General features: G+C 53.3%; 12 protein-coding genes across 12 annotated transcripts; 6 read left to right on the top strand and 6 right to left on the bottom strand.

Moving 5' to 3' along the window:
• Positions 1–154: 154 nt before the first annotated feature.
• On the top strand, positions 155–3,029 carry DSM5745_00204 (putative DUF221 domain protein; the record flags this gene model as incomplete). The annotated part of the gene is made up of 6 exons (XM_026742220.1): positions 155–205; positions 261–457; positions 498–850; positions 901–1,806; positions 1,857–2,255; positions 2,311–3,029. The coding sequence occupies 6 exons, from the start codon at positions 155–157 to the stop codon at positions 3,027–3,029; spliced, it is 2,625 nt and encodes an 874-aa protein (XP_026608065.1).
• Positions 3,030–3,552: 523 nt separating this feature from the next.
• Positions 3,553–4,290, top strand: DSM5745_00203 (uncharacterized protein; the record flags this gene model as incomplete). The annotated part of the gene is made up of 1 exon (XM_026742219.1): positions 3,553–4,290. One exon carries the CDS (start codon positions 3,553–3,555, stop codon positions 4,288–4,290), a length of 738 nt encoding a protein of 245 aa, XP_026608064.1.
• Positions 4,291–4,951: 661 nt separating this feature from the next.
• DSM5745_00202 (glycosyltransferase family 2 protein) lies at positions 4,952–6,648 on the bottom strand (the record flags this gene model as incomplete). The annotated part of the gene is made up of 6 exons (XM_026742218.1): positions 4,952–5,222; positions 5,278–5,462; positions 5,555–5,785; positions 5,848–6,171; positions 6,225–6,466; positions 6,525–6,648. The coding sequence occupies 6 exons, from the start codon at positions 6,646–6,648 to the stop codon at positions 4,952–4,954; spliced, it is 1,377 nt and encodes a 458-aa protein (XP_026608063.1).
• Positions 6,649–7,061: 413 nt separating this feature from the next.
• Positions 7,062–10,182, top strand: ugd1 (UDP-glucose dehydrogenase; the record flags this gene model as incomplete). Its single annotated transcript, XM_026742217.1, has 6 exons — positions 7,062–7,098; positions 7,150–7,547; positions 7,606–8,558; positions 8,655–8,779; positions 8,967–9,222; positions 9,372–10,182. The coding sequence occupies 6 exons, from the start codon at positions 7,062–7,064 to the stop codon at positions 10,180–10,182; spliced, it is 2,580 nt and encodes an 859-aa protein (XP_026608062.1).
• A 389-nt stretch (positions 10,183–10,571) lies between these two features.
• DSM5745_00200 (translocation channel protein TIM22) lies at positions 10,572–11,222 on the bottom strand (the record flags this gene model as incomplete). Its single annotated transcript, XM_026742216.1, has 3 exons — positions 10,572–10,907; positions 10,962–11,057; positions 11,109–11,222. 3 exons carry the CDS (start codon positions 11,220–11,222, stop codon positions 10,572–10,574), a joined length of 546 nt encoding a protein of 181 aa, XP_026608061.1.
• Positions 11,223–12,338: 1,116 nt separating this feature from the next.
• Positions 12,339–13,404, top strand: DSM5745_00199 (aromatic alcohol reductase; the record flags this gene model as incomplete). The annotated part of the gene is made up of 2 exons (XM_026742215.1): positions 12,339–12,410; positions 12,457–13,404. The coding sequence occupies 2 exons, from the start codon at positions 12,339–12,341 to the stop codon at positions 13,402–13,404; spliced, it is 1,020 nt and encodes a 339-aa protein (XP_026608060.1).
• Positions 13,405–13,641: 237 nt separating this feature from the next.
• cwc27 (putative peptidyl-prolyl cis-trans isomerase) lies at positions 13,642–15,291 on the bottom strand (the record flags this gene model as incomplete). Its single annotated transcript, XM_026742214.1, has 1 exon — positions 13,642–15,291. The coding sequence occupies one exon, from the start codon at positions 15,289–15,291 to the stop codon at positions 13,642–13,644; it is 1,650 nt and encodes a 549-aa protein (XP_026608059.1).
• An 819-nt stretch (positions 15,292–16,110) lies between these two features.
• Positions 16,111–17,115, top strand: DSM5745_00197 (putative glutamine-serine-proline rich protein; the record flags this gene model as incomplete). Its single annotated transcript, XM_026742213.1, has 1 exon — positions 16,111–17,115. One exon carries the CDS (start codon positions 16,111–16,113, stop codon positions 17,113–17,115), a length of 1,005 nt encoding a protein of 334 aa, XP_026608058.1.
• A 232-nt stretch (positions 17,116–17,347) lies between these two features.
• On the bottom strand, positions 17,348–18,769 carry DSM5745_00196 (uncharacterized protein; the record flags this gene model as incomplete). Its single annotated transcript, XM_026742212.1, has 1 exon — positions 17,348–18,769. One exon carries the CDS (start codon positions 18,767–18,769, stop codon positions 17,348–17,350), a length of 1,422 nt encoding a protein of 473 aa, XP_026608057.1.
• A 708-nt stretch (positions 18,770–19,477) lies between these two features.
• DSM5745_00195 (replication factor C subunit 3) lies at positions 19,478–20,872 on the bottom strand (the record flags this gene model as incomplete). The annotated part of the gene is made up of 5 exons (XM_026742211.1): positions 19,478–19,887; positions 19,934–20,317; positions 20,370–20,544; positions 20,593–20,680; positions 20,733–20,872. The coding sequence occupies 5 exons, from the start codon at positions 20,870–20,872 to the stop codon at positions 19,478–19,480; spliced, it is 1,197 nt and encodes a 398-aa protein (XP_026608056.1).
• A 325-nt stretch (positions 20,873–21,197) lies between these two features.
• Positions 21,198–22,115, top strand: DSM5745_00194 (actin-related protein 2/3 complex subunit 3; the record flags this gene model as incomplete). Its single annotated transcript, XM_026742210.1, has 6 exons — positions 21,198–21,203; positions 21,271–21,316; positions 21,423–21,697; positions 21,766–21,878; positions 21,935–22,013; positions 22,068–22,115. The coding sequence occupies 6 exons, from the start codon at positions 21,198–21,200 to the stop codon at positions 22,113–22,115; spliced, it is 567 nt and encodes a 188-aa protein (XP_026608055.1).
• Positions 22,116–22,367: 252 nt separating this feature from the next.
• On the bottom strand, positions 22,368–24,076 carry trm6 (tRNA 1-methyladenosine methyltransferase subunit GCD10; the record flags this gene model as incomplete). Its single annotated transcript, XM_026742209.1, has 2 exons — positions 22,368–23,931; positions 23,991–24,076. The coding sequence occupies 2 exons, from the start codon at positions 24,074–24,076 to the stop codon at positions 22,368–22,370; spliced, it is 1,650 nt and encodes a 549-aa protein (XP_026608054.1).
• Between the last annotated feature and the right edge of the window lie 690 nt (positions 24,077–24,766).

Genomic DNA, 24,766 nt, shown 5'->3' with positions numbered 1-24,766 from the left:
GCCATGGAATCCTCCCTTAGTGATGCGCACGCGCCGCAGGATTATATGTACCCGGCAAAAGTCACATCGCTATTGATGTTGGCGGAAGCTAGGAGTTTATTTCTGCTCTTGAATTGTCCGAGAGAGAACATGATACATCCCAATTGCAACCACAATGGCGGAGCGGACTTTAATGAACCTTCTCGTTGCACGACAAGATCTGCTTGTATGTAGCCTTATATGGCACAGGTTGACTGTTATTCTGATAATGGAGACTATAGGATCCCAACAATGATCCCAATCTCGGGTCCTCGAGAGGAAACGCCTCCTCAACGACATCTGAGACACTAGACACAATTACTGGTGGAGGAGACTCTACGTCCCTATCCTCACTTCTATCTACTCTGCTTCCAGCATTGGTGCTTGCAACCATCTGGTTCTCAATCTTTCTAATATTCCGCCGAACGCAGCTGCGATGGTATGCTCCAAGGAGCCATTTGCCTTGCTGGCATCAACAGTACGTTTGCGTCGTCAATCAATGTGGCTCCTAGTGCAGTTGCTGAGACAAAGATAAATAGTGAGAAAAGTCCACAGCTTCCTACAGGGTGGGTGAACTGGGTTGGACAATTCCTCAAAATCTCCGACGCCCATGTCCTCAACCATCATTCAATGGATGGCTACCTCTTCCTGCGTTTCCTACGGATCCTCTGCGTAACATTCTTCGTCGGATGCCTAATTACATGGCCAGTACTGCTTCCTATTCACGCCACAGGTGGCGTGGGGAATACTCAGCTCGACGCTTTGAGCTTCAGTAATGTGAAGGATAAAAGCCGTTACTATGCCCATGCCATCATGGCATGCGTGTACTTCAGTATGATTGACCAAGTATCAGTGTATTTCCGGGCTAATTTCCACAAACAGCATATGTGTTTTATACTGTAACCAGAGAAAGTATATTTTACGCAAACCTGCGGCAGGCATACCTTAACTCGCCTGCATATGCCCACCGGATTTCATCCAGAACAGTGCTTTTCATGTCGGTTCCAGAAGACTATAAGAATGAAAAGAAACTACAACAAGTCTTTGGGAATAGTATCCGTCGAGTTTGGATCACGGCCGACTGCAGTGAACTCGAGAAAAGGGTCCAGAAAAGGGACAAGTACGCCCACCGGTTGGAGAGACTGGAGACAAAACTGATTCGATCGGCTAATTCCATGCGCTTGAAGCTACTCAAAGCTGGTAATTTTTCATGCACAGATTGTGCCGATGGCGAAGACAATGGCTCAGCAATGTACCATAAGCTTCGACGCCCGACTCACCGTCCCAAGCTCCTTGGAGAAAAGGTCGACTCTATACGCTGGCTCCGCGAGGAGCTGGTCAATATATCCAAAGAAATCGAGGGCATGCAGAAGAAACACCAAAATGGGGAAGCACGGCTGCTCTCTGCTATCTTCATCGAGTTCAACTCTCAGTCTGATGCGCAAGTCGCGCTCCAAACACTATCTCACCATCAGCCACTTCATATGACACCTCGATTCTCTGGTATATCTCCTGACGAGGTCGTCTGGTCCGCGCTAAACCTCAGCTGGTGGCAGCGTATCGTGAGACGGTTTCTCATCCAGGGTGGTATAGCAGCAATGATTATATTCTGGTCCATTCCTTCCGCGCTTGTTGGTACCATCTCTAATATTTCCTACCTCACGACTGAGATCCCATTCTTGGGCTTCATCGATGACCTTCCTGGGGTGATCAAGGGCGTGATCGCGGGATTGTTACCGGCTGCGGCTCTGGTCCTACTGATGTCTCTCGTCCCTATAATTTGTCGATGTACGCACACTCCTCTCTTATTGCTCTTACAACTGCTAACGAGTGCCCAGTTTGCGCCCGGCGTGCCGGCGTTCCTTCCGCAGCCCGTGTTGAACTCTTCACTCAGACGGCACATTTCTGCTTCCAGGTCGTCCAGGTATTTCTCGTGACGACGTTGACATCCGCAGCCTCCGCAGCGACAGCGCAAATTATCCAAGATCCGCTTTCAGCAAAGGACCTCCTTGCCGAAAACTTGCCCAAGGCAACCAACTTTTACATTTCCTACTTCCTCCTCCAGGGTCTAACCACCAGCTCCTTAGCCGTGGTGCAGATCATGAGCGTGCTCGTCTTCAAGTTTATAACCACCTTCTTCGACGGCTCCCCTCGTCGCCTCTACGAGCGCTGGGCCGCACTCAGCCAGATAAGCTGGGGAAATGTCTTTCCCGTCTTCACAAACATGGGCGTAATTGGTGTGTCCTCCTGTCCTTCATCCCTATCACTAAAATACATAAGCTAATCTAACAGCACTTACATACTCCTGCATCGCCCCTCTAATCCTCGGCTTCTGCTTCGTCGGTCTGTACCTCGTCTACCAAGCCTACCGCTACAACTTCCTTTTCGTCTACGACATCCGCATCGACACAAAGGGCCTCGTCTACCCACGCGCCCTCCAGCACCTCCTAACAGGCATCTACCTGGCCAACATCTGCCTCATTGGTCTCTTCGCAATCAAATCATCCATTGGCCCCCTGCTCATCATGGTCTTCTTCACGATCCTCTTTATATGCGCACACCTCTCCCTCAACGAGGCCCTGGCACCACTCAACTCCTTCCTCCCACGCACCCTCGACGTCGAGGAAGAACTGCAACAAGCTAAAGAAGAGGAACTTGCGCTCCTCCAGACCGCACCACGGAGCAGGTGGTCCCGCGTCCTGAAATGGTTCCATCCGAACCTGTACCGGGATTTCGCGGCGCTGAGGCGCAAGGTGCGCAGGGACCATGTGGAGATTAGGTACTCGGATGAGGAGAGGAGGAATGCGTACTTTGAGCCGTGTATTACGGCTAAGACGCCGACGATCTGGATTCCCAGGGATAAATGGGGCGTGTCGAAGTTGGAGATTGAGGAGAGTGACCCCAGTATACCGATCACGGATGAGGGGGCCCATCTCAATGAGAAGGGGAAGATTGTTTGGGATAAGTTTGATCCGAATTTGCCGCTTTGGCAGTTGAAGACGCTTTATTAGGGCTTGGGTGGGGCAGGTATATCGCGTGTGTCAATGCTTCATGATGTTATGTATGGCCTGGGTCCAGGTGAATGTTACGATCGGATGCCTGGTGGTGTGATCTCAGAATGCGAGTTATGTCTGTCCTGTTCTTCACGAACCCTACCTTGTGGGAAACATATATCTAGTGAGAATTCTCGCAATAAATGATTTCTTCGACTTGAGTTGAACTTGTTCAGTCTCGATGGTCTTTACCTTGGTTTCTGATGTGCTCCTCCTCCCTGTGGCCATCTCTACCATCACCATTAAGCCACCGATCAACATCCCTCGTCAACCTCACTACCCTCCAATCCACATATCCTACATAAACATGCGCCGCCAAAAACACCACAGACCCCAAGATCACGCCTGCTAAAACATAAACCACCAAAAAAGCCCTCAGCCTCTCCGCACTCGCCTCCTCAGCGCCAGGATACTCCGAGCCCGCAAGCAGCAACCAGAGCCCATCACGGAGAGGCGCGCGCCAGAGCTGATATATTGAAATATGCAGCAGATATACCGCAAACGAGAGCCGGCCCATCGCCTGGACGGGACCCTTGCACAGCAACCGCTGCAGCCACAGCGCATTCGACGCGCCCGCGAAGAACAGCACGGCCCCAACAGCCTGCCACATCCGTTGCGTATCAAGCCAAGGCGACCACTGCGTCCAATGCCACGTGGACAAGACGCGCAGGAACCCGTATCCCGCTGGATAGGAGGAGTCATCCATGTCCTTCGCCGACGGAAGACAAAGGAGATACACGCCCGCAGCGAAGCCAACGACCAGCAAAGTGCGTCTCGCACGCACGCCGACACAAGCGCGTTGCGTCGAAACCAGCTCCCTCTCCGCCTCGACTTCAGCGAGAAACAAGCCGGCCATGAAGCTCAGCAGGTCCCAGTACGCATACCAGCACATATACAGCATGAGGGCAACGAGACTAACGAGCCGCGTGGCAGGCGACCAGGGCGCCTGAACGAAAACAGTGAGCATGGCAAAGCAGGACCCGCGGAACTCGTACGACATGGTCCACAACTGCTCGTTGATGCCCTCGTTATACTGCAGGGCGATGCCGTTCAGCCCGTCCATGAGGAACTCAGCCGCGTAGCGCACATGCCGCCATGGCGCAACACCCGGCTGGATTTGATGCGTCACTTTGGGCCTGAAGCCGTGGGCGTAGCCGTCGAAGTAGTACACGAGATGGGATGGGATGGAAAGGAGCAAGACGGGCAGGAAGAGGCGTAGGGGGCGGCGGCAGAGTGAAGAGCGGATGTGTGCTGTTAGGAGTGAGGGATGGGCTTTTCGCGTTTGGATAAGGTTGGTGGCAATGGAGTATCCGGAAATGACCATGAACAGAGGGACCATGGCGTCTTTGGCCCAGAGGAGACGGATGGGGGGAAGCTGGATCAGGTGGCGGTTGGCAGAGCTGGGGTCGGCCCAGAAGGAGCGATAGGGCGTTTGGATCTCGCCATTGAAGAAGTGGTTGAAGGCCACCAGGAAGGTTGCGATGCCTCGCAGGCCATCCACCCATCGCTTTCGCTGCCTTTGGGCCATGGTACGCCTTATTTCCTCTCCCGTGTCCTTGCTAGGAGATGCGATTGATGGTGGTCGTTCAGGATAATCAGATTCTACGCAGGCCGTTACTGGAACTTATCATGCACCGCATCGGGGGATCTATCATATGCAGCTGGTTGGAAGATTTAGGACGATTGTTGGTAAAGAAAACACTCATCACATTATTCGACATCATAGGGATGGAATCATCGACGGCATACACAGAGGAAAAAGAAAAGACAAGGCCCGAAAGTACCAGCCAACCAGTCGACATCCTGCGTATACATATCCCGCAATGGTCAACCCAGCTACATATCACTCTGTCCTGCCCCTGCTCCAATGACGATACTCCCTAAGTCTTATCGATGACAACGTAGCCCTTCGAAGGAACCACCAGTGCCGAGGCCAGCGCTACCGTTTGCAGAATATGTGCAAAGGGTGACAGGACCACCGACATCATAGCATGATACACAATACTTACAACGGAAATATCCTTGACACTGAGATCTTGCAGAATCCCCGCAACAACGAGGACGTGCAGATTCGACGCATCATTGAACAGCATCCAAGTCCAGTACCAGGATGGGACCACAGCGCGGAGGCCGAAGATGGCGACAATGGGGCTGCAAGGTGGTGTCAGTGGCTGTCTGTATGAGAAGAAGAAACGAAGAAACCCACAAGACGAAGATCCCAAGCCCGCCCAGTCCAGCTGCAATCAGCGCCAGCCGCACGGTGATTTTGTTCGTCGCCCAAATACCAGTATACCAGCGGCGACGCTGCCTCCAAAAATCCATCACGCTGACCGGGGGCTGCTCGCGAAACAATGCATGCACCCATTCGAACTTGAAGCCATGTTTGGCAGCCTGCGGACCAATCAATTTGGACCCTTGTTAGCTACTCCGATAAGGTCTCATGCGTTCGGCCCAAGGATCTTGCAGGATCTTGCAGGACGTACGTGATAGCCAAACCAGTAATCCTCGCACACGTTGTCGGTGTCCCATCCAATGGTGTTCTCCACCTCGCCATTGATGAGCATCCAGCTGCCATGGATCCAGCCCAAAAGTGGGCGCTGGAACGTCTTGAACGGGAGATGGAAGCGGCCGTAGTCCTCTGCCAGACGGACGACTTCGGCTGCAGATAAAAATGTGCTTGTCCAATGATTGGTCGACGTGTAGTAGATGGTTCCCTGTGCATGAGGTCAGCTTATTTCCAGCTGAAAAAAAAAGAAAAAGAAAACAAAATACGTACATTACCGAACAGCGCTATTCCACGCTCAATGAAGTCTAACGAAGTAACCATGACGTGCTCATCGATCTCGGATTCTTCGTCAAGGTGCAGCACCCAGTCTTCCTTGGATAGCTTGTATTTCTGACGGAAATGTTCCAAAGCCCGCGCTTTGTACATGGCTTTCTTCGAAGGGACGTGCTTGGGCACTTGGTCCACAGTGATGTACGACGGCAGCTGCTGGCGAAACTCGTCGCCATTGTCGTTGTCCACCAGGACATGGAATCGCACCGAGGGATGGTTACGCTGAGTGAGAACGTCCCAGCAGCGTGCGGACTTAATTGCGGCCTGGAAACTACGAATCAAAATCGATGCTGCTCGTGAGAAGAGGACAACCGTACCTGCACGTTGGTCCCCTTGGTGACGAGGCAGACCCTCAGAGTGCCGAGGCGTCTTGTCTTTGGGCCTTTGGAGTATTTGTAGGGCTGCATGGGCAAACACAAGCCGATAGTATTCGCATACGGAGGGATCTGAATGAAGAAAAACAACGCAGACAGGGCCGCATGGATAGTGGCGGACCTCGTCCAGCCCTGCTCAGATACTTGAGCATAGTATCCGGTGTAGTCAACTAGCTTGTTGAGCCCTGATCGGAATTTTCACATCAGCTCATAGGCACGCGCGACGCAGATGCGGGAGTATACCGTAGAAGGTCAGCAACAGAGTACAAGGAAAGACGATGTAATTGTATCGGAGGATGGCATAGATGCGGTTGGAATGATTCCATGAAGCACGAGAACCATTGGGCTGGACCTGTTTAATCGCCATAATGGAAGATCGTCCACTCGCGAAAGGTTGTGGTAATGGATCTTAGGCGAAAATCAAAATGTAAACCGAGCTGAACGTTGAAGACTGATATATCGAACGCGGACAGCCTCGGGGGAAACGATATGATGCAAGTAGTACCAGGTTATGGAGTCGCCATATTGGCCCCTGTAGCTTCAAGTCGTTCATTTTGGAATTCATGTAGAATACGCATTCTTTCGGACAACACACATCCTGAACAGGAATAATGCATGAGATACGTGTCATCTGGGCTCGTTGTAATGGCCTATCCCGAGGCGGAGCCCATGACGTGCAGCAATCTCATGCCCATCCAAACCCAGGGTGGTTTTATAGAGCTGTCGTACCTAGATCGAGGCTGCTACACACCATCACCAAATATCATCAACCACATAATAATGCGTACCGTGGCATGTATTGGGGCCGGCTTTGTTGGTAAGAAAGACCATCCTTATCAACCCATCCACTATGTCTAACGCCGGCCAGGCGGCCCGCTGGGCGTCGTGATAGCATACAAGTGTCCGGATATCCGCGTGGTGGTGGCTGACAGGAATGAGAGCCGAATCCGAGCATGGGCAGAAGGGACGCCCTCTTTCTACGAACCTGGTATGAATGAGATGCTATCAACGGTACAGGACCGCGAGGAGCCCCAACGAAACCTGGAATTTGTGACTGTAGTAGAAGCCGCCATCGAACAAGCGGAATTGATCTTCATATGTGTCGATACTCCCACCAAGTCTTTCGGAGCCGGTCGAGGGTGTGCGGCGGACCTGACGAACATTCAGGGCGTCGCTCGTACCATCGCCCAGGTGGCTAGGGGGCCGAAGATTATCGTGGAGAAATCCACCATCCCATGCGGCACTGGAGAGATGCTTCATGATCTGGTAGGCAAGGCGGATTCTACTACGCCACAACCTTCCATAACTGACAATGAAATCCTAGTTGAGCAATTGTGGCACCACAGAGGCCGAGTTTGAGATTCTCTCCAATCCCGAGTTCCTGTCTGAGGGATCTGCCATCGAGAACCTGCTGAGACCCAGTCGCGTGCTGATTGGGTCTGCGCAGAGTGTGTCCGGCAAGCAAGCGGCAAATCTCCTAGCGGCGCTTTATGAGATCTGGATTCCCCGATCCTCGATCCTGCACATGGATCGATGGTCGTCGGAATTGGCCAAGCTTGCCGCCAACGCGATGCTCGCCCAGCGGATCAGTAGCATCAACTCCCTCAGCGCCATTTGCGAGGCGGTCGGTGCTAATGTCGATTCCGTGTCGGCAGCTTGCGGTCTTGATCCACGCATTGGACCACACATGCTGCGCGGGGGTATTGGCTGGGGAGGAGGATGTTTCCAAAAGGATATTCTCGATTTGGTGTACATCGCGCGTAGCCTGCATCTGCATGACGTCGCCGAGTACTGGGAGTCTGTGATTAGCATAAATGACTGGCAGCAGGGTCGGTTCGTGCATCGTATTGTTGCTTGTATGCATGGGAGCATTTCGGGGCGCCGACTGGCTGTGTTAGGCTTCTCATTCAAGGAAAACACCTCCGATACAAAGAACTCCCCGGCCATTGCCGTCGCCCGAGGCCTTCTCGAGGAAGGAGCCAAGGTGTCGATCTATGATCCGCAGGCTCCATCGGACGAGATCGCATTGGCAGTGGGGGAGATCGGGGACAGTGCGCAGCTTCGGATCTGGCAGTCCCCCTATGAGGCATGCGATCTGGCAGACGCCATTGTGTTGGTAACTGGATGGGACCAATTTCGAACTCCTTGCAACGAATTGGATCTCAAGACAGCTTCCTTGGATTGGCCGCGCGTTGTCAACGCCATGCAGCGACCAAAGTACGTTTTCGATGGCCGAAACCTGCTGGACGGATCGTTCCTGACGCAGCTGGGCTGTCGGTATGTCCGGGTGGGCAGCGCATCTGCTTGGGATGGATCGAGGTGGACCAATGGATGGCACTAGAAGACTGCATAGAGTCATATGAGTGTAAGCAGTGTAACTTGGAGCTGGGAGTTGGATTCATGTTTTAAGAGCCAAGCAGAGCAAGCAGAGCAAGCAGAGCAAGCAGAGCAAGCAGAGCAAGCAGAGCAAGTAGAGTCCCTGCACCAGTTGCCCCAGAGTCACGGGACTTCCTCCATCAGCTCCGAGTCTGACTAAGTGGTTGCTGCTCTCTGATTCGTCAATCAATCATTGCCTTGTCTGCTCTATACACCCCCTACCTACCACCCCTTCCCCCAGTTCCTAGCTACAGAGTATTTCTAGAGATCTCAAGCAATTCCTCTTGAGATTGATACTCCCCTGCTTAGCAAGAGTCGACCAGGTTCTGTGTGTTGACCACCAAGCCATTTCTTACCCAGGGACGTCATTCCCTGCGTTTCCCTCTTTCTTCCTCACCTTCGTCTCTATCCTATTCATGGATTCATTCGAGAAGCCAGTCCTTGTCACAGGAGTGAGCTCCGCCTACTCCCCGGATACTCAGCTCATCTTGACACTACTTAACTTGTTCTCGCTAGGCTGCTGGCTTCCTGGGCTCGAACATGGTCGACCACCTGCTCCAACAAGGTAAGACGGTAATCGGGATAGACAACTACCAGACCGGCACACCATTAAACCTCCGCCATCTGCAAGACCATCCGCATTTTGCATTAATTGAGTGAGTCCTGAACCTCCAATTTAACCCCATCAACGCACGGTTCTGACATCAAACTCAGCCACAACATCCAGAACCCTCTACCCGTCCTACCACGCCTCCAGAGCATCTACCACCTCGCCTGCCCCGCTAGCCCGCCCCAGTACCAGAAGGACCCAGTCGACACCCTCGACACTGCATACCAAGGTACAAGGAATCTCCTCGTCCTAGCACAGCAGCAGGGCTGCCGCATCCTGCTCACCAGCACCTCCGAGGTCTATGGGTCGCCGCAGGTTCACCCGCAACCCGAATCCTACTGGGGGCACGTTAACCCGTATGGGCCTCGAGCCTGCTACGACGAGGGCAAACGGGCGGCCGAGGCTTTGGCGTGGGCGTTCCGGCAGGCGCCGCGGAGCGTGGATGTGCGAATTGCGCGCATTTTCAACACGTATGGGCCTCGTCTTGCAGCGGGGGATGGGCGCGTGGTCTCTAATTTTGTGGCTGCTGCGTTGTCTGGCAAGGCTTTTGTTATTACCGGCGATGGATCGGCTACGCGCTCGTTCCAGTATGTTGATGATTGTATCCGTGGGCTGGTCGCCCTGATGGAGGTCGAGGCCACTGCTGTCCCTGGACCTGTAAATATCGGCAATGACGCCGAGGTGTCCCTGACGGAGCTGGCGGGGGTTGTGCGTCGTGTTGTGAATGAGATCAGAGGTTTGCAGGGACCGCCGGTCATAGAATACCGGCCATTGCCGATTGATGATCCCCCGAGGAGACGGCCGGATATCACGCTTGCGAAGGACACGCTTGGATGGGCACCGGTCGTTTCGCTGGAGGAGGGGCTGCAGAATACGGTACAGTGGTGGTTGAGTGGAGGCTTTAGAGGGCCGTAGTTAGAGAAACCAGCAGTACATGCGGAGATTCTGTGCTTACACGTAGGTTCTTCCCCCCCTAGACGTCCCTTAACCATAGGCCGAACCTTGTATCTCATGGAGAGATGGGCTGTTTATCTCCATAGTTCTGATCAGCAGCATTTGATCTGTGCATGTATCGGCGTTTTAAATAGATGTTGATACGGTAGACGTCCATCCACCTCGCAAATACTCACAGACAAAACCAGATCGTCCATACCAGGTCTATACACTATTATACAAAAGAGCAGCGAGTCGCAACCCACAACGCAAATCCAACGCCATGCACAATGCATCCCATCTACCAAAACGCCAATGCCCACGAAAACACAACTCAATCTCAACTCATCCCATCTCCTGGGCTGAAACATCTAATCCGACTCCGGCATCCTCATATAAGCATCAATCGCCGCACTGAACGCCGCAAAACCAACACACCCAAAAGCAGCAGCCTGCGGCCCCGCCTTGGCACCCAAAATCCCACCGGTGATGCAACCCGCCGACACACTGTTCGTGAGGTCGTTCTTCGCGCGCAGGCCCTCAATGCAGCACTCCGTCCCCGAATACAGCGCGCCAACAATACCGAAGTTCTTCGCGGACGACCAAGAGCGCGAGCCCATGTCTTTGAAACCGTGCTTGAGTTGTTGGCGCCAGGGGAGGTTCGCGATGTTTTGGCTTTGCGGGGTGAGCGAGGAGTCGTAGGACATCTGCAGCGCGTTAGTTTTTATAAGAGGGAAAAGGGGAGGTTAGAAGGTACGTACACCCGCCATGAACATTCCGAACATACCACCCAGACCGAAACCCATCACGCCGGAGATGACGGTCTTGAGCGGGCACGATTCCATGCCGCTTTGCATCTGTGACTGTCAGCGTCCATACACGTCTGATTTGCGATAGGCGAGACAAACCATCTTCACCATAGCCTGCTCCTGCTCCGTCATGCCTTGCGTATTGTTGCCTCCGAGGCCACCGAAGCCGGTCATGCTTGCGGCGGAAGAGCCGCTCATCCCGGGGAAGTTCATGATAAGGTGTTTTCTGGCGAGGGTCGAAAGAGAAAGAGAGACGTTTCTCGGGTATGGTTTTGTTGAGCTCTAGATAGCGACTGGAGTGGAAGGCTGAGGCGAGGGGGCGAAACGAACGTTGATATGATTAGATGGCGATATCGCGACCCCGGACTCGATGCGGAGAGAATAGAATTTATTTCCGGCGGGTGGCGGAGACCTTGAGCGCAGCTGCTCACGTGCGCATACACTGATCTATGCGGCGCTTACAAAGCTATGCACCAGCACAATCTCCTCTAGCCCTAACAAGTGCCATCCTTGAATGCCAAAGCTCGCGAGGGAAGCACTTGCATACTGAAGGGTTGAACGAAGCTTAGTCAATCTACCGACTAACAGGCTCATGCATTTTGGCTTTTATAGGATTCGGGCATGGATGCGTAGGTCAGACCTATGAGCTATGGTGGATGGATCCGACAGGAAGTTGACTACGATTTGGAGATAGGATTTTTGTCAATTCGACTTTACTACGTATGCTGCGCCGCTATGAGTGTGACTGGCGGTGATGCGGGTGCAAGTGCGAGTGTCAACTTAGGGCTAGACTACCGGGCAGGGTCTTGATCTTGATACTCGAGAGGACTTCAGGGCTAGCTAGGTATATTCTTAGCAAACATTAAGCTCGGAGGAATGATCCTTGCTCTTGGCAAGGGAGCTTGGACAAAGAAAATAAAGCCCCCCTCTCTGTCTGCATACGTTGACCTTTCTGCATTTCAAGAGTGGTGAACTAGCGACAAGCGAGTCGGGCATATTGAGACTGGAGTACTCCGACTCCGATGCTCCGGATTGATGTCACGACGGGAATATTATTGCACCAGCGTCAGAGGACTTAACTAATCTCCGGTATCTCCTTTGCGCCCATCGACAGCTCGAGGCGGCGGTTGCAGCCCGCCCAGCCGGCGGCGGGATTCGTCCAAATCCGCCGTGCGCAGAAACAGTGCCATCCCGGAGATAGAGCCATTGCATCCTCTGTCCCCGCGCTGCAAGCTATAAAGGACCTATGCCTCCTGCACGATGGACTCCAGCACACTTCCGTCGCACTTGAGTTTCGAAAACATCGTATCTTGACTCTCCAATCTCACAATGGCCCAGAAGTACGCCAAGGACCAGCCTGCCGGCTTCACCAACCGCATTGAGCGTGTCGCTGTCATCGGCGTATGTCCTCCTCTCTTCTCACCTTTTTATTCACTAACAATACCAGGCTGGCGGCTCTGTTGGCAAGCGCATCACCACCGAGCTCCTCAAGACAGGCAAGCACACCGTCACAGCCATAAGCCGCAAAGACAGCAACACCCCGCTCCCCTCAGGCGCAAAGGTCGTGCGCGTCGACTACGACGACGAAAACGCCGTCGTCGCCGCGCTTACGGGCCACCAATTCCTCGTGATCTCGCTGGCCGTCAACGCGCCCCAAGACCTCGAGGCCAGGATCATCCACGCCGCCGGCCGCGCAGGCATCCCCTACATCATGCCCAACACCTACGGCGGCGACCTCACCAACGAGACGCTCATGAAGGAGATCGTCATTGGCGCCGCGTACCTGAAGGCTGCCGCTGCGATTGAGGCCGTCGGCGCGCAATGGGTCGCGCTGGCTTGTGGGTTCTGGTACGAGCATAGCCTCACGACTGGGGAGGCGTGGTTTGGTTTCGACTTCCCCAAGAAGCAGGTTACCTTTTACGACGACGGTGCGACAAAAATCAATGTTAGTACGTTGGAGCAGTGCGGGCGTGCCGTTGCCTCCCTCCTTAGTCTTCCCGAGTTGCCCCAGGACAGCAGCGACAGCTCGCCGACCCTGAGCAACTGGGCGAACAAGCCGCTGTTTATTGACAGCTTCGTCGTCAGCCAGCAGGATATGCTGGAGAGCTGGCTGCGGGTGTCGGGCGACAAGAGGGAGGACTGGACGATTGTCAACGAGCCCAGCCAGGCGCGGTGGGCACGGGGCATGGAGCTCCTGCAGAAGGGCGATTTCACGGGTATCGGGATGCTGATGTACGCGAGGGCGTTCTTTCCCAATGGCGACGGTCTCTATGGGGCGAAGCATGGGCTTGCTAATGACGTGCTTGGGCTGCCCAAGGAGGATCTGGATGAGAGGACGGCTAATGCTAAGGCCATGATGGATCGGGGATACCACTACTTTGGAAACAGGAACTAGATTTATGCTTGCTAGATTGGCTTTTGGGTGCAATCGCTCTATGGAAATGTAAGGCTATGTAATGGAAATATCTTTGGGATTCTTATTGATCCTTTTTTGGATTAAGAGCTTACCATGTAAATACACATCTGAACCCGGACCGCGTGTCTGGATTCTTTTCGACTGGTAGTATGCGGGCTCTAACCTCAGATCATAGAAACTAGGTCGCATCTTATATGTACACACGTGTTCTATATATCACCTCTTCGACCACTCCAAATCACCCACCCTCCCGCGCTTCCTCTCCCGCTCTCGATCCCTCTCCAACCCCCTACCCTTCCCGCGTTTCGTCCCAGCAAGCTCCTTCTCCTTCTCCCGAGGATCAATAACCATCAAGGTATCCACGTCCTGGTGTTCGCGTTTCCATTTCAGGTCTTTGCCCAGCGTATCCTTGCCAAACTGCAGCTGGTGGCTGAGCCAGCCGCTGTCATTGGCGTCATCGTCTGCAGCCGTATCAGCGCCGCCCTCGGCGTCATTGTCCCACGATTGGCAGGATTGGCAATTTGCGATAAAATGCAGGTCGCAGAGTTGGGATTCTTCGTCTTCGTCATCATTCTCTTTTCCTTCGGGCTTGGTTGTCGATGGGCGTTTGGTTGATGTGGTGGGCTGGGAATCGGAGTTTTCTAGTTTAGACTTGAAGGCGTTGAACATCTTGAGCGCTTCGGCTTCGGCACTGTTGCTGCTGCTGAAACCCGCTATTCCGTTTGTCGCTGAGCTAGCATTAACGCTTCCTGGGAGAGGTCGTTTGCGGCCTCGGATTGCGGTCTGAGGAATCATAGCCTCGAGGGCAGACTTTGGTTTTGTTTCTGCGGCTGGGGCATGGACGGTGCGACGCATAGAAGCCTTGAGGTTCTCGATTTCGGCATTTGTTCGCGATAAGAATGATTGCTTTGTCGGTGGAGAAGGTGAGCGAGCTGGTGATTCGGGGTCCGGTAACGGAAGCTGGTTTGCATGGTCTGGTGTCTTTGGTCGGTCTTTCGGTGGAGGGGAGGGTTGCCGTTCTCGTTTCGGAGACGGGGACCTAGGCCGTTTCCGCGCTTGTGATGATGAGTCTTTCGTTGACGGCCCCTTCTCTGGAAGCTTTGTATCTGTGACGAGCGTAGGATTGAACTTTGGCTTCGCAGGCCGAATAGGAATATCCTCCTCACCCTCCTCATCGTCCCCGCCAAAACTCAGCAAGGCCTTACCAGGCTTGGCCTTCTTCTTTTTCTTCGCAGCCGGCTTCTCCTCCGTCTTCGCCCCTGTAGCGACAATCTGCCTCTTCTTAACCTTGTCCACAAACGGCCCCAAATCACCCACTTCGCACGACGTAACCTTCACCGGGTATACAGGTCGTTCGGTTCCTTCAATGCGCTCCGCATCCGCAATCTTCAACATATTGTACAGCGTATCTCCCTCAATGCGCCCGAAAAGCGTGCATTGCCCGTTCAACTCGCGCTCGGTATTGGCAAGGGTGATAAAAAACTGGCTCCCATACGTGCCATCCTCGCTCTTCGCCATCCCAACCAGCCCGCGCCGGTTGAACCGCAATCTACTGTGTAATTCATCTCGCAGAACGACCTTCTCGTTCGGATCGCGCGCGTCGGGATCGTACTCGAATTCGGGGTATTCGTAGATGGATGTTCCGCCAGAGCCTGTCCCCTTCGGATCGCCTCCTTGGATGATAAAGTCTGGGACGATTCGGTGAAATATGGTACCGGCGTAGTAATTGTCCATGCAGTGTTGGAGGAAGTTGCGACATGTTAGCGGAGTTTGCTTCGCGAAGAGCGCGATGTGGAGAGGACCGAAGGTAGTATTGAGCGTCGCGGATGCGGTGGGCGCCGGTTCCGTGGCATAGTGGGCGGACATTTTGGTGTGGAAAAAGGATGCTTTGAATCGGGATTTGCGACCTCGAGAACGACTCGCGAGGGAGGCGGGAGCAAACGGAGCTCAAAGGACGCTCCTTGGCCACGGTAGAGTAGCGATGGCCGCTATGCTTGAATGCAAGTTTAAGATAAGTGACGCAATTTGACAGCACGGATTGTTTGCCCCTTCAGGAGCCGGGTTTCGTGGAATGGGAATGGGCGAGACCGGCGAGTGAGAAAAGTGGTGAGTTGAAGCTTTTCGGCCAAGTCTCGGAGCCAACTCACGTCACGTCAGCCGAGGCCAAGCATTTTATAGATCGCCAGCATCACAACACCAAAGCATGAAGTCAACACTTTGGAAGGTAACTGGTTCAATTCGCATAATGAGAGATGTCTACTGTACGAGGCAGTCCATAGAATCTCCTCGGCTTGCTAGTGCTGTGCAGGGGCTTTATGGATTCAATAGTTCCGTCCACACAGAGGGAATCACACCAGCCGGCCTGTGAGTTACCTAGTGAGTCAGGCCATGGGCTACTCCAATTCAGCTCCAACCATTGAACGTTCCGGTCCTGAGCTTTAATAACTCGACTCAGCTGAAGGATTGCTGGAACCCAGATGGTGGCGGTGCAAGAGCCCTATATCGCACAGCCACGGCTGAGGATCCAGGCCACCTTCCTAATCGAGCTAGTACCCTCAGCGCTGCTGGCATTAAAGTCCGCAAGGCTGCAGTATTTCTTGAGCCACAAGCCCCTCGACTTCGAAAACCCATCTCCATTACTCTAAATACCTACAACCGAAAGGACACCAGTAACAGTCAACCACCATGGCCTCCGAAGAATACTACAGGGACAGCAAATACCTCAGTCAAGGCCATGGCCAGGGCTATGGTAGCCAGAGCCCCATACCTCCGGCCGGATACCCCGCGTGCCCTGCTGCATACCTCGCCGGACCCCAGGAGCATCGAAACGATGCAGCGTATCCGCCACAGAATAGCAGTGGCTATCAATACCCACCACAGGAATACTACGGCGGCTACCAACCTCCGCCACCATACCACGACTACCCTACGTCGCAGACCCCAGGACAAGCTCCGTATCAATTTGCATACCCCTCACAGCCCCAGCAGCCCCCGCATCCCCAGCAACCTAAGCCTACATATCCCCAAGACACCCCTCAAGGCGGCCAAGGCCAACCCCAAGACCCCAATGAGCGCGGAGTCCTGGGAGCCCTAGCCGGCGGCGCAGCAGGTGCATACGCAGGCCATCAAGTCAATCATGGCATCCTGGGCACAATTGGAGGCGCAATAGTGGGGTCACTAGGGGAGGACGCAATCAAGCAGCATTCCGGGTCCCACGAGAAGAAGGAAAAGAAGTCAAAATCGAAATGGGGGCTCCATCGGCGTGATTCTTCAAGCTCATCTTCCTCGTCTGATTCCGACAAAGAACATGCGAAGCCGCCAGTCCCACTCCCGGCACCAGTCCCAGCTCGAGCTCCAGCTCCGTCGAACCACCGCGGAAATTTCTCCCACTCATCCAGGGATATATCCCTCCAAGGGAACTATGAGCTTGTTGCGTCATGCCATGCGGTCTCTGGACGGCTCAATGCCTCTAGGTTGCCGCTGAATAGTGTCCTGACGAATGAGTTTGGACGTTTCAAGTGGAAGAGCGGAGGCAATTTCGGGGCATCAGCTAGGAATGCCCGGTTGACGGAGGGTGGGCGCGTGCTGGAGGCAGAGCTGGCGGATGGAAGGGGTGGATGGAGTAGGGACTGGGTAAGGCTTGATGAAAGAATCTCAAACCGGGATGGGGTCTTGGTGTTTTTGGATTAGAGTTCCTACCATGTTCGTGGATGACTTTCAAGGCTCAGCGACGAACTGTCAAGTTCACAATGTTTTAGGATGCTCGGTTGGATCAAGTTATGCTTATCATGAATTCATTTTTGCAGGCGTTTATCATAAGACGTTCCGTGATACAAGCCGTAACAATATTAGACGAACACTTATTACGTTTTCATGTCACCGCTCTCACATTGTAAGAAATAATCCGGGCATTCTACCCACTTTAGTCCTTGTTCTCTTCCACAACCGTCCCCTCAGGAGAAGCATCGGCAGCCCTTCCCTTCTTGCTTAGCCTGAACGGTCCCATCAGGAGGAAAAGCGCCTGCAGACCCAGCACCACCGCGAGGGTCACCATAGCACCAATGACACCGGCCACAGCCTTGGAGATTCCACCGCCGTTACCACCGTCAGTAGAGTTGGTAGAGGCGTTTCCGGAATCAGACGAGCCACCGGACGAAGCACATTGTCCGTTTGTGTTCCCGCAGACATCGCACCACTGCTCCGTGGTCATAACAGCAATTTTCTCCGTCTGCTCAACGAAGGTGGACCAGGGGATTGTGGCACTGGACTGGTCATAGAGAGGGAACTCTGTCGGGCTGGAAAAAGAGCTCGTCATGGTACCGTTGTGGAAGCCGAAGCGGACGCTGATCTCGTCTGTGGAAGGGAAAGAGTCCGAGGTTGAGTTGGTGACGAGCTCCCAGACCATGGACGAGGCGTAGTCCGGAATACCGGTAAAGTTGACATCCGCTGCTGGGAGATGTGCAAGGCCAAAGTACGAGAGAAAAGTGCCGTATGAGCCAAACTCAACGTGGAGCTTCACCTTTCCCTGAGAGGTAACGGTTTCGTTGAGACCCATGAGCATCTCGGCAGCGAGAGTAGACCCTGCGATGGCGCGGACGGTCTCGGAGTCGTTGTAGGCGAGGTTGTACTGCTCAATGTTGGCGTAGAGGAAAGCTTGGTGGAGCTGGGATTCTGTGGGGGTGTTGGTCTTGTTATGAATAGAGCCGACATTGAGGTAGTCGTAGATGGAGTATGCGTTTCTAAAGGTCATGTCGGCATCCGAGAAAGAGGTGTTGATGAGCGGAGCAAGGGACTTGTAGAAGTCCTTGGTTTCGTCAAGCAGTTTCTTGTACAGAGCGGACTCGTAGTAACTGTCGCTGCTAGTTTTGGCCTTGTTACAGTCTGTCGTTCCTTGCAGCCAAGTGCTGTCTTCGCTGCTAGCGCCAGAATCGATCAGGGAAAGTGGGATGAGCTGGTAGCCGTTCAATGGCGATTCAACGGTTGTGTCGTTGGCAAGTTCCATGCTGGACATGGCCCCGACAGGGGGGTAGACGCCCTGCAGGAAGCCGGTTGCGGAATTCTGGAGCACAGCGTCGGCCGGGGCCGAGGCAGTGAGCTGGTCCAGGTCGACAACCTGCTCCTCGATGCCGTCGATGTAGTGCGAGGAAGTCGAGTTGATGTAGCGGTCATGGTAGGCAGTGCCGGTCTGGTAGACCTGGTTGTAGCCCAGGACAGTGAGCTCGGTGTTCTTGAGAATCTTCGCTGTGCGGTCTCCATGGCGTGCAAAGACGTAGGCTCCAAGCACCTTTTCAGCGGAGGCCTGAAGAGGGATGGCCGAGAGGGCGATGAGTGAAAGAGAACGCATAGTGGCAGCAGACAGTAGATGAGCAATTGAGCAAGAAACAAAAAGAAAGCCGGACAGAGTAAAAGGTCGGTGGGGAGGCAGGGCGTTAAATAGAAATGCGGGACACAACTCCGTCGCTCTCTCAGTGAGGCCTGGACAGCGGGGACCGTCAGTCCTTCTTCCTCGGGTCTCTATCTGCTTCAAGCAATGTCCGCGGAAGATATCATGCAGTGCATGCACGCTAGAATACGGAATAGAAAAGCATGGATGAGAGAAAATGTTAGCTAATGGGGTGCATTGAAGATACAGAACGAAGCTGCCATTGGACGATGGAGCTGGGCCTCGAGTCCGCGGGATGGAGTTGGAGACTCCAAGTTGGCAGCCAAGACCCTGCTTCTGGCGTGGAGAACCAGACCCTGGCACCCTTCGGCCATGTCCGCAAAAGTCTCCAGCCTCCGACCTCCGGCCCTGGTGACTCGCCAGATCAAGAAAAAGCCTCAGAGGGAGGCGTAAAGTATATCTAAATATCTCTTGTCAGGGTTGACTGTGTTACCGCTTGGCGAGCATGTAGCCAAGAACAAGGCGTGCTCTGCACCAAGATCTGATGATCCACGAAACCCCACTCTTATCTAAGGGCCGGCCTCCCACTTTTGACTGGGCGAGAGAGCCCTATGCCGCTATGCAGGGTACTGGGGACAGAAAACGTGGATTCGTAATGTACTAACAGCCTTATGCCGCACTCACACCCTTGTCTCCCATCAACTCACATCCATTTCGGATAACTCCTACAAGGCCGCCTGTCTGAACGGTCTCTGATCCGCCAGCGGACAGACGCCATTCAATCTCTGCTAACCCTTCCAGCCAAGTGATCCGTGTCTGTGCTGGAACTTCGAGTCGTTGCAGCTGCTCTCCAAGAGCAGCAAGGATATCCGCTAGGGCAAGGCCCTTGTTGATCTTTAATGTATTCAGGGTATTGAGACACGAGGTGACGTCGCTGGTCGCGAGGAGTGTGGTCATAATCTGCTGGATATCAGCCGGATGAGGTGCGGCAATACAGTCGTAAATCGTCTCGTTCGTGATCGTCTCCGGCTCGGGAAGGGCCTGGTGTTTAGGTGCGTTCTTGATGGGGAGTGGTTTGCCTAAGATGGTTAGTACAAGACCTGCGCAATGAAATGAGGTACGTACTGCTTGCATGGCAGGCTTGAAGTACGTTTAAAGCACGGCGCATATCACCGCGGCTCAATGTGACCAAGCTAGCAACAGCCTCTTGTTGAATACGGACGTCTTCCTTTTCAATCACCTTATCGACCAGAACCCTGATATCTTGCTCTTTGAGCGGACTGAAGCGGAATCGAGTACATCGGGAAAGAAGGGCAGGAGAGAGCTTGTGAGTATAGTTGGCAATGATGCAGAACCGAGTGTTGGCGGTGTATTTTTCCATGATCCGGCGAAGAGCCATCTGCGCCGTCGATGTCATGGCGTCGGCCTCATCCAGAATGATCAATTTGAAAGATGCAAGCGACGATTTGCCGGTAGCGGACGGTGCCATTGAGAATATTTGTTTTGTACCTGCGATGGACCCCGTAAGTCCGCATCCTCACAATTAACTCGACATACTTACTCGCAAAAGTCTTGATCTGTTCACGAACAACATCAATTCCTCTATCGTCACTAGCGTTGAGTTCAAGCACCATCTGCCGCATGTTCTTGCTGCCATATATCCTTCGAGCCAAAGCGAGGATTGTAGAAGTTTTACCCGTACCCGGGGGGCCGTAAAGAAGAAGATGTGGTAATTGCTGGATAAATCAGTGACTGGAATGGCAGCTCCTGGGCAAACGACGTACATTCGCTTCGACAAATCGGTTGATCGTAGCTAAGATGTCCTTGTGACCGGAAACATCATCGAGGGAGTTCGGACGGTACTTTTCTACCCTGAGCCTAGTTAGTTGTTTGTTTTGGAGAATTGAACCAAGTATAGTCTTACCAGGGCAAGTTATCTTGAGCTTCAACTGGTAGATCTGCTGCAACTCTCTTGTGCTTTGCGCCGGTATTGTCGGAGCTGAACTGGATAGCATTCTTGGACGCCGGAGCGTCTACGTCCATGTTGTCCTCGTAATCAGACATTATGCTCAGTGATGCAATATCTCACGACGTCAATTCAAGTCCCGAGGTGCAAGTGCGATATAGTAAGCAGGAACAGCTAATTAGAGCTTCTCTAGAATCCTTCTCTAGAATCCCGACGCGTCAAGATGCCGCAGCGCGTAAAGAGGTTCGGCGCCGGAAAATCTGCGGAGCTCCGTGCCAAGCCCTGAGGCCTCGCTGTTGCTGCGGCGGTGATGACAATGACATGCGGCCTCCCGCTAGGTAGAGCTCCGCCATCAACATCCGCCAGCACGGTTCTTATTCTCTGGACAGGTCTGGGGATTGAATTACTTCTATAATCGCCATAATGCCCGTAAGTGGCTTCCGGGACACTTTCCATGAGAGTCATGCCATTGAGACAACAACTAACCCCCGACTAGGCCTACCATTCCATCTTCCTCGAGGACCGGGATGTTCCCGTAATAGGTACGATCGCAGCTATCCCCTTTACGAAGCGTCAAAGATATCTCTAGACAAAGCTCTAGCGAGTATATGAAAGGCACTTGAATAACCCCATCTCCTCATCCTGCAGGAAACTTCCCAGTCCTACCCCTCCGCACCCGCACTCGCGGCCCCGCATACACCCTCCCCATGCTCCCACCAGGCACCGCCGACATCGACGTACAGCCCGACAACGAGTCCTACGACTGCGTCGACGAGATCCTGTCTCTCTTCCGTGCGAATGTCCTTTTCCGAAACTTTGAGATCAACGGCCCCGCCGATCGCATGCTCATTTACGGCACACTGTTCATCACCGAATGCCTGGGGAAAGTCAAGCCTACAATGTCAGCTCGTGAGGCGGAGAAGGTACTATCAACTCAAACCAAGCTTTGATGAAATTGGATTTGGTGGGGAAAAGATGTTGACGTTTACAGGCCCTGACCAACGTCGCACTCGATAACTTCGCTATTCCCGGCGATGCGTCCTTCCCTCTCAACCAGGCTTTTGAGCCCCCGCGGGACCGCCAGGATGCTGAATCTCTTCGAGCGTGCGTCTCTATATACTGTTCCTTTTCTGGTGGTTGTGCTGACAGCTTGTTTTTAGATACCTTTCCCAAGTGCGGCAGGAAATTGCGATCCGGCTGCTTGCAAGGTTATACCCCGGCGGTGTTGGACCTTCAAAGGTTTGTCTCATCCGCGCGCATTGCTGACTTGATCGTTGCTAACAATGATTGTAGTTCTGGCTCAGCTTCACGAAGAGAAAGTTTATGGGAAAGAGCTTCTAGGGTAGACTTCATTTTGTTTTGTCGTACCTAGCGTGACTTTGGTGGTTACAGATTCGTATCGTATATAACTGTTCACAAGACCATACCCCTGATACAAATACCAGATAGCAAGAGTAAAGTACGTAAGGCTTTGTCACCAGCTTTCCGGAGCGCGTTGAGGACACAATTCAGGGCCTCGAAGACCATGCTGGGGCCCGACGTATCAAGATATGGATTGGTATCGGATTACTTTTATTTGATTAGTTTGGTCTATCATGATTTCATCTCAACATCCGCACTCGTACTCCCAGGCGTAGCAGTTGATTGCTCTACAACCTTTCTCCTCTTCCGGCTCGGATTCCCAGCAGCCTGAATGAACCCAGTCGACGGGATAACCCTGATACCATGGAAGACGTAGCCCTCCGCTCCTCCACGGCCAGACATCATGGGATGCGTACGGCCGGGAAGAACTTGCCACTGTCGCACTCTGACAGTCTCCAGCGTAGGCGCTAGCATCAATGTAGGATTCAAGTCGAATTCAGCAGCTAATTCAGGAAACTCGCCATCCGCCGGTTGACCGTGCTTCTCTTCCAGTTCACGCTTCTTGTTGATGTACGCCGTTTTCCGCGAAGTCGAATAAAGATCTGCGATTTCGGTGAGCGGCTCGATGGTAGGCGAGTAGACGACGACTGGAGCGGATCCCGCAAGGAGGGGCACGGCGTGCTTGAGCACGCTATCTGGGTCCATGAGCGTAGCGACGACGAGGCCATCGTATCCGCCTGCGCGGACTTCGTTGACAACGCTCTGGACACGAGCCCAGCGGTTGCGCTTCCGGTGATACGCGCCGCGTTTGTTGGTTTTGAGGGCTGCGAGCTCGGCGTTGGGAATAACGGCGGGTTCTTCGGCATAGATGGGGTCGGCTTCGGGGTCGAGGAGTTGGAGCCAGGAGACGGATTTGAGGTGGGTGTATAGAGGGTGAGATTCTTCGGGGGAGTTGTGGTCGTAACCGAAGTATTTCAAAACAGAGACATTCGGTTGTTTGTTTGGGTGGAGGACGGTGATTGTGTTTCCGGTGGCGGACATTTGGCCTGGACGGTCCTTTCTTGGTGGTAGGCTTGAAGTCGGTGCTTCTGTGCTGGCGTCCTCGGCGGGCACATTTCCTCCGCTCTCTGCTTCTTCATCAGGGTACAGGATACCCATTCGTTCTGCCATGGCTGCGACGACCAGGCCTCCTGTTTCGTCTACCACGAGGTAGCGGCCATTGGGTCTAGACAACGTCTCTTGTAATGTGGCATCACCGCCATGGTGCACATTTCCCCAGCTCCCAATAAGACCCATTAGTTCATCCCGCAACTCCATGCTCTTCGAGGCTGAATCCCTGTTCTCCAGCATGTAGTTCGTGAGGCCGCTGACGTCCATGGGGAATACCGTAAACCGCTTCATATACTTCTTCTGTTTGCGCAGCGTATATTTGGCCAGCGAAAATGCCGTTTTCTGGTCTATAGTCGAATGCGACTCCAGAATCTTTGCGATTATATCCTTGCCCGCGTCAGTTGATTCCCTTTTCAACGCTTCAATCTCCTCCAGCGTCAACTTTTGCGTTGAGGCATCATCGACTGTGTTCTGGTTCGTACGGATGGGCAACCCCTCCTCATTTACTTCAACATCATCATCACCTTCTCCTTCCGTTATTAATGACTCTGCGTGTAATTCTGCGGCGGGAACAATGCGCAGGCGGGTATTTCCGGGCACTTCGAGAATCTCGTATGTCACGTATAGAGGACGGCCAATGATCTGGTTTGCAGGAAAGGATCCGAATTTTCCGCAGTTGATTAACCTGGGTTATACAGTTAGTTTATCAGCATCGAAGAGAAGTAGATCTGTCGAGGTACATACGTGTTGGGGACGACTTTCTGGATCTTTATGGTCTCCGAAGGTAGTCGCAGAATAACGAACTGATTTGAGCGAATTGAAGTATGCATGGTTGGATTCGCTATGACCCTATACCGAACAGATCATACCAAGTAAAGTATAGAACCGTCCGTCAAGCACCGCGGTTTTCTTCACTTTTTTTGCGATACGCACGGACCATTGGAGCTGCCGATAAAGAGCGCCTGCATAGCCTACGGGTCTTTGTTATTCCGTCCGTGTCACATGCGCGGCCGTCCCTGTTACGGTACGGTACTGTCTTAATGGCAGCCAGGCCGCACAGTTGCTAGGGAAATTCATTACCGGCTGGTACGGAGTAAGCAAGAGTCCCCATGAAAGTGGCTGTGGGGGACACGAATGGAGCCGATGGCTGGAATCCGGGTGCCTGCTATCTGACTGATCTTATGGATTGACGTATATATGCTTGGTTCTATTGGAATTGGGCTCCTCCGCTTCTCTTCCTCAAGACCGGCAAGGGGTAGCGGCATGGCACATATAAACCTGCGCTTCCATGCTTCTTGGAGCAGCTAATTTGCCAACTTACCACTTACCTTATTCAGGAGTACTAGTGCTTCCCCCTCAGCCTTAAACTTGTTGTCTAAGCCACTGGTTACGTATAGCCCCAGGTTTCCCGCAACTACGCCAGTTCGCGCGCCCTGGAGAGTCAGTGTCTCTGATCATATTGCCCCAGTCCGGCCGCAATACTTCTTCATCCTGCCTTATTGGTTGTTGAGCGTGCCCAG

Source organism: Aspergillus mulundensis (genome assembly GCF_003369625.1).
Source record: "Aspergillus mulundensis strain DSM 5745 chromosome Unknown scaffold_0, whole genome shotgun sequence".
Lineage (NCBI taxonomy): Eukaryota > Fungi > Ascomycota > Eurotiomycetes > Eurotiales > Aspergillaceae > Aspergillus > Aspergillus mulundensis.
This window is presented reverse-complemented; position numbering and strand designations above follow the sequence as displayed.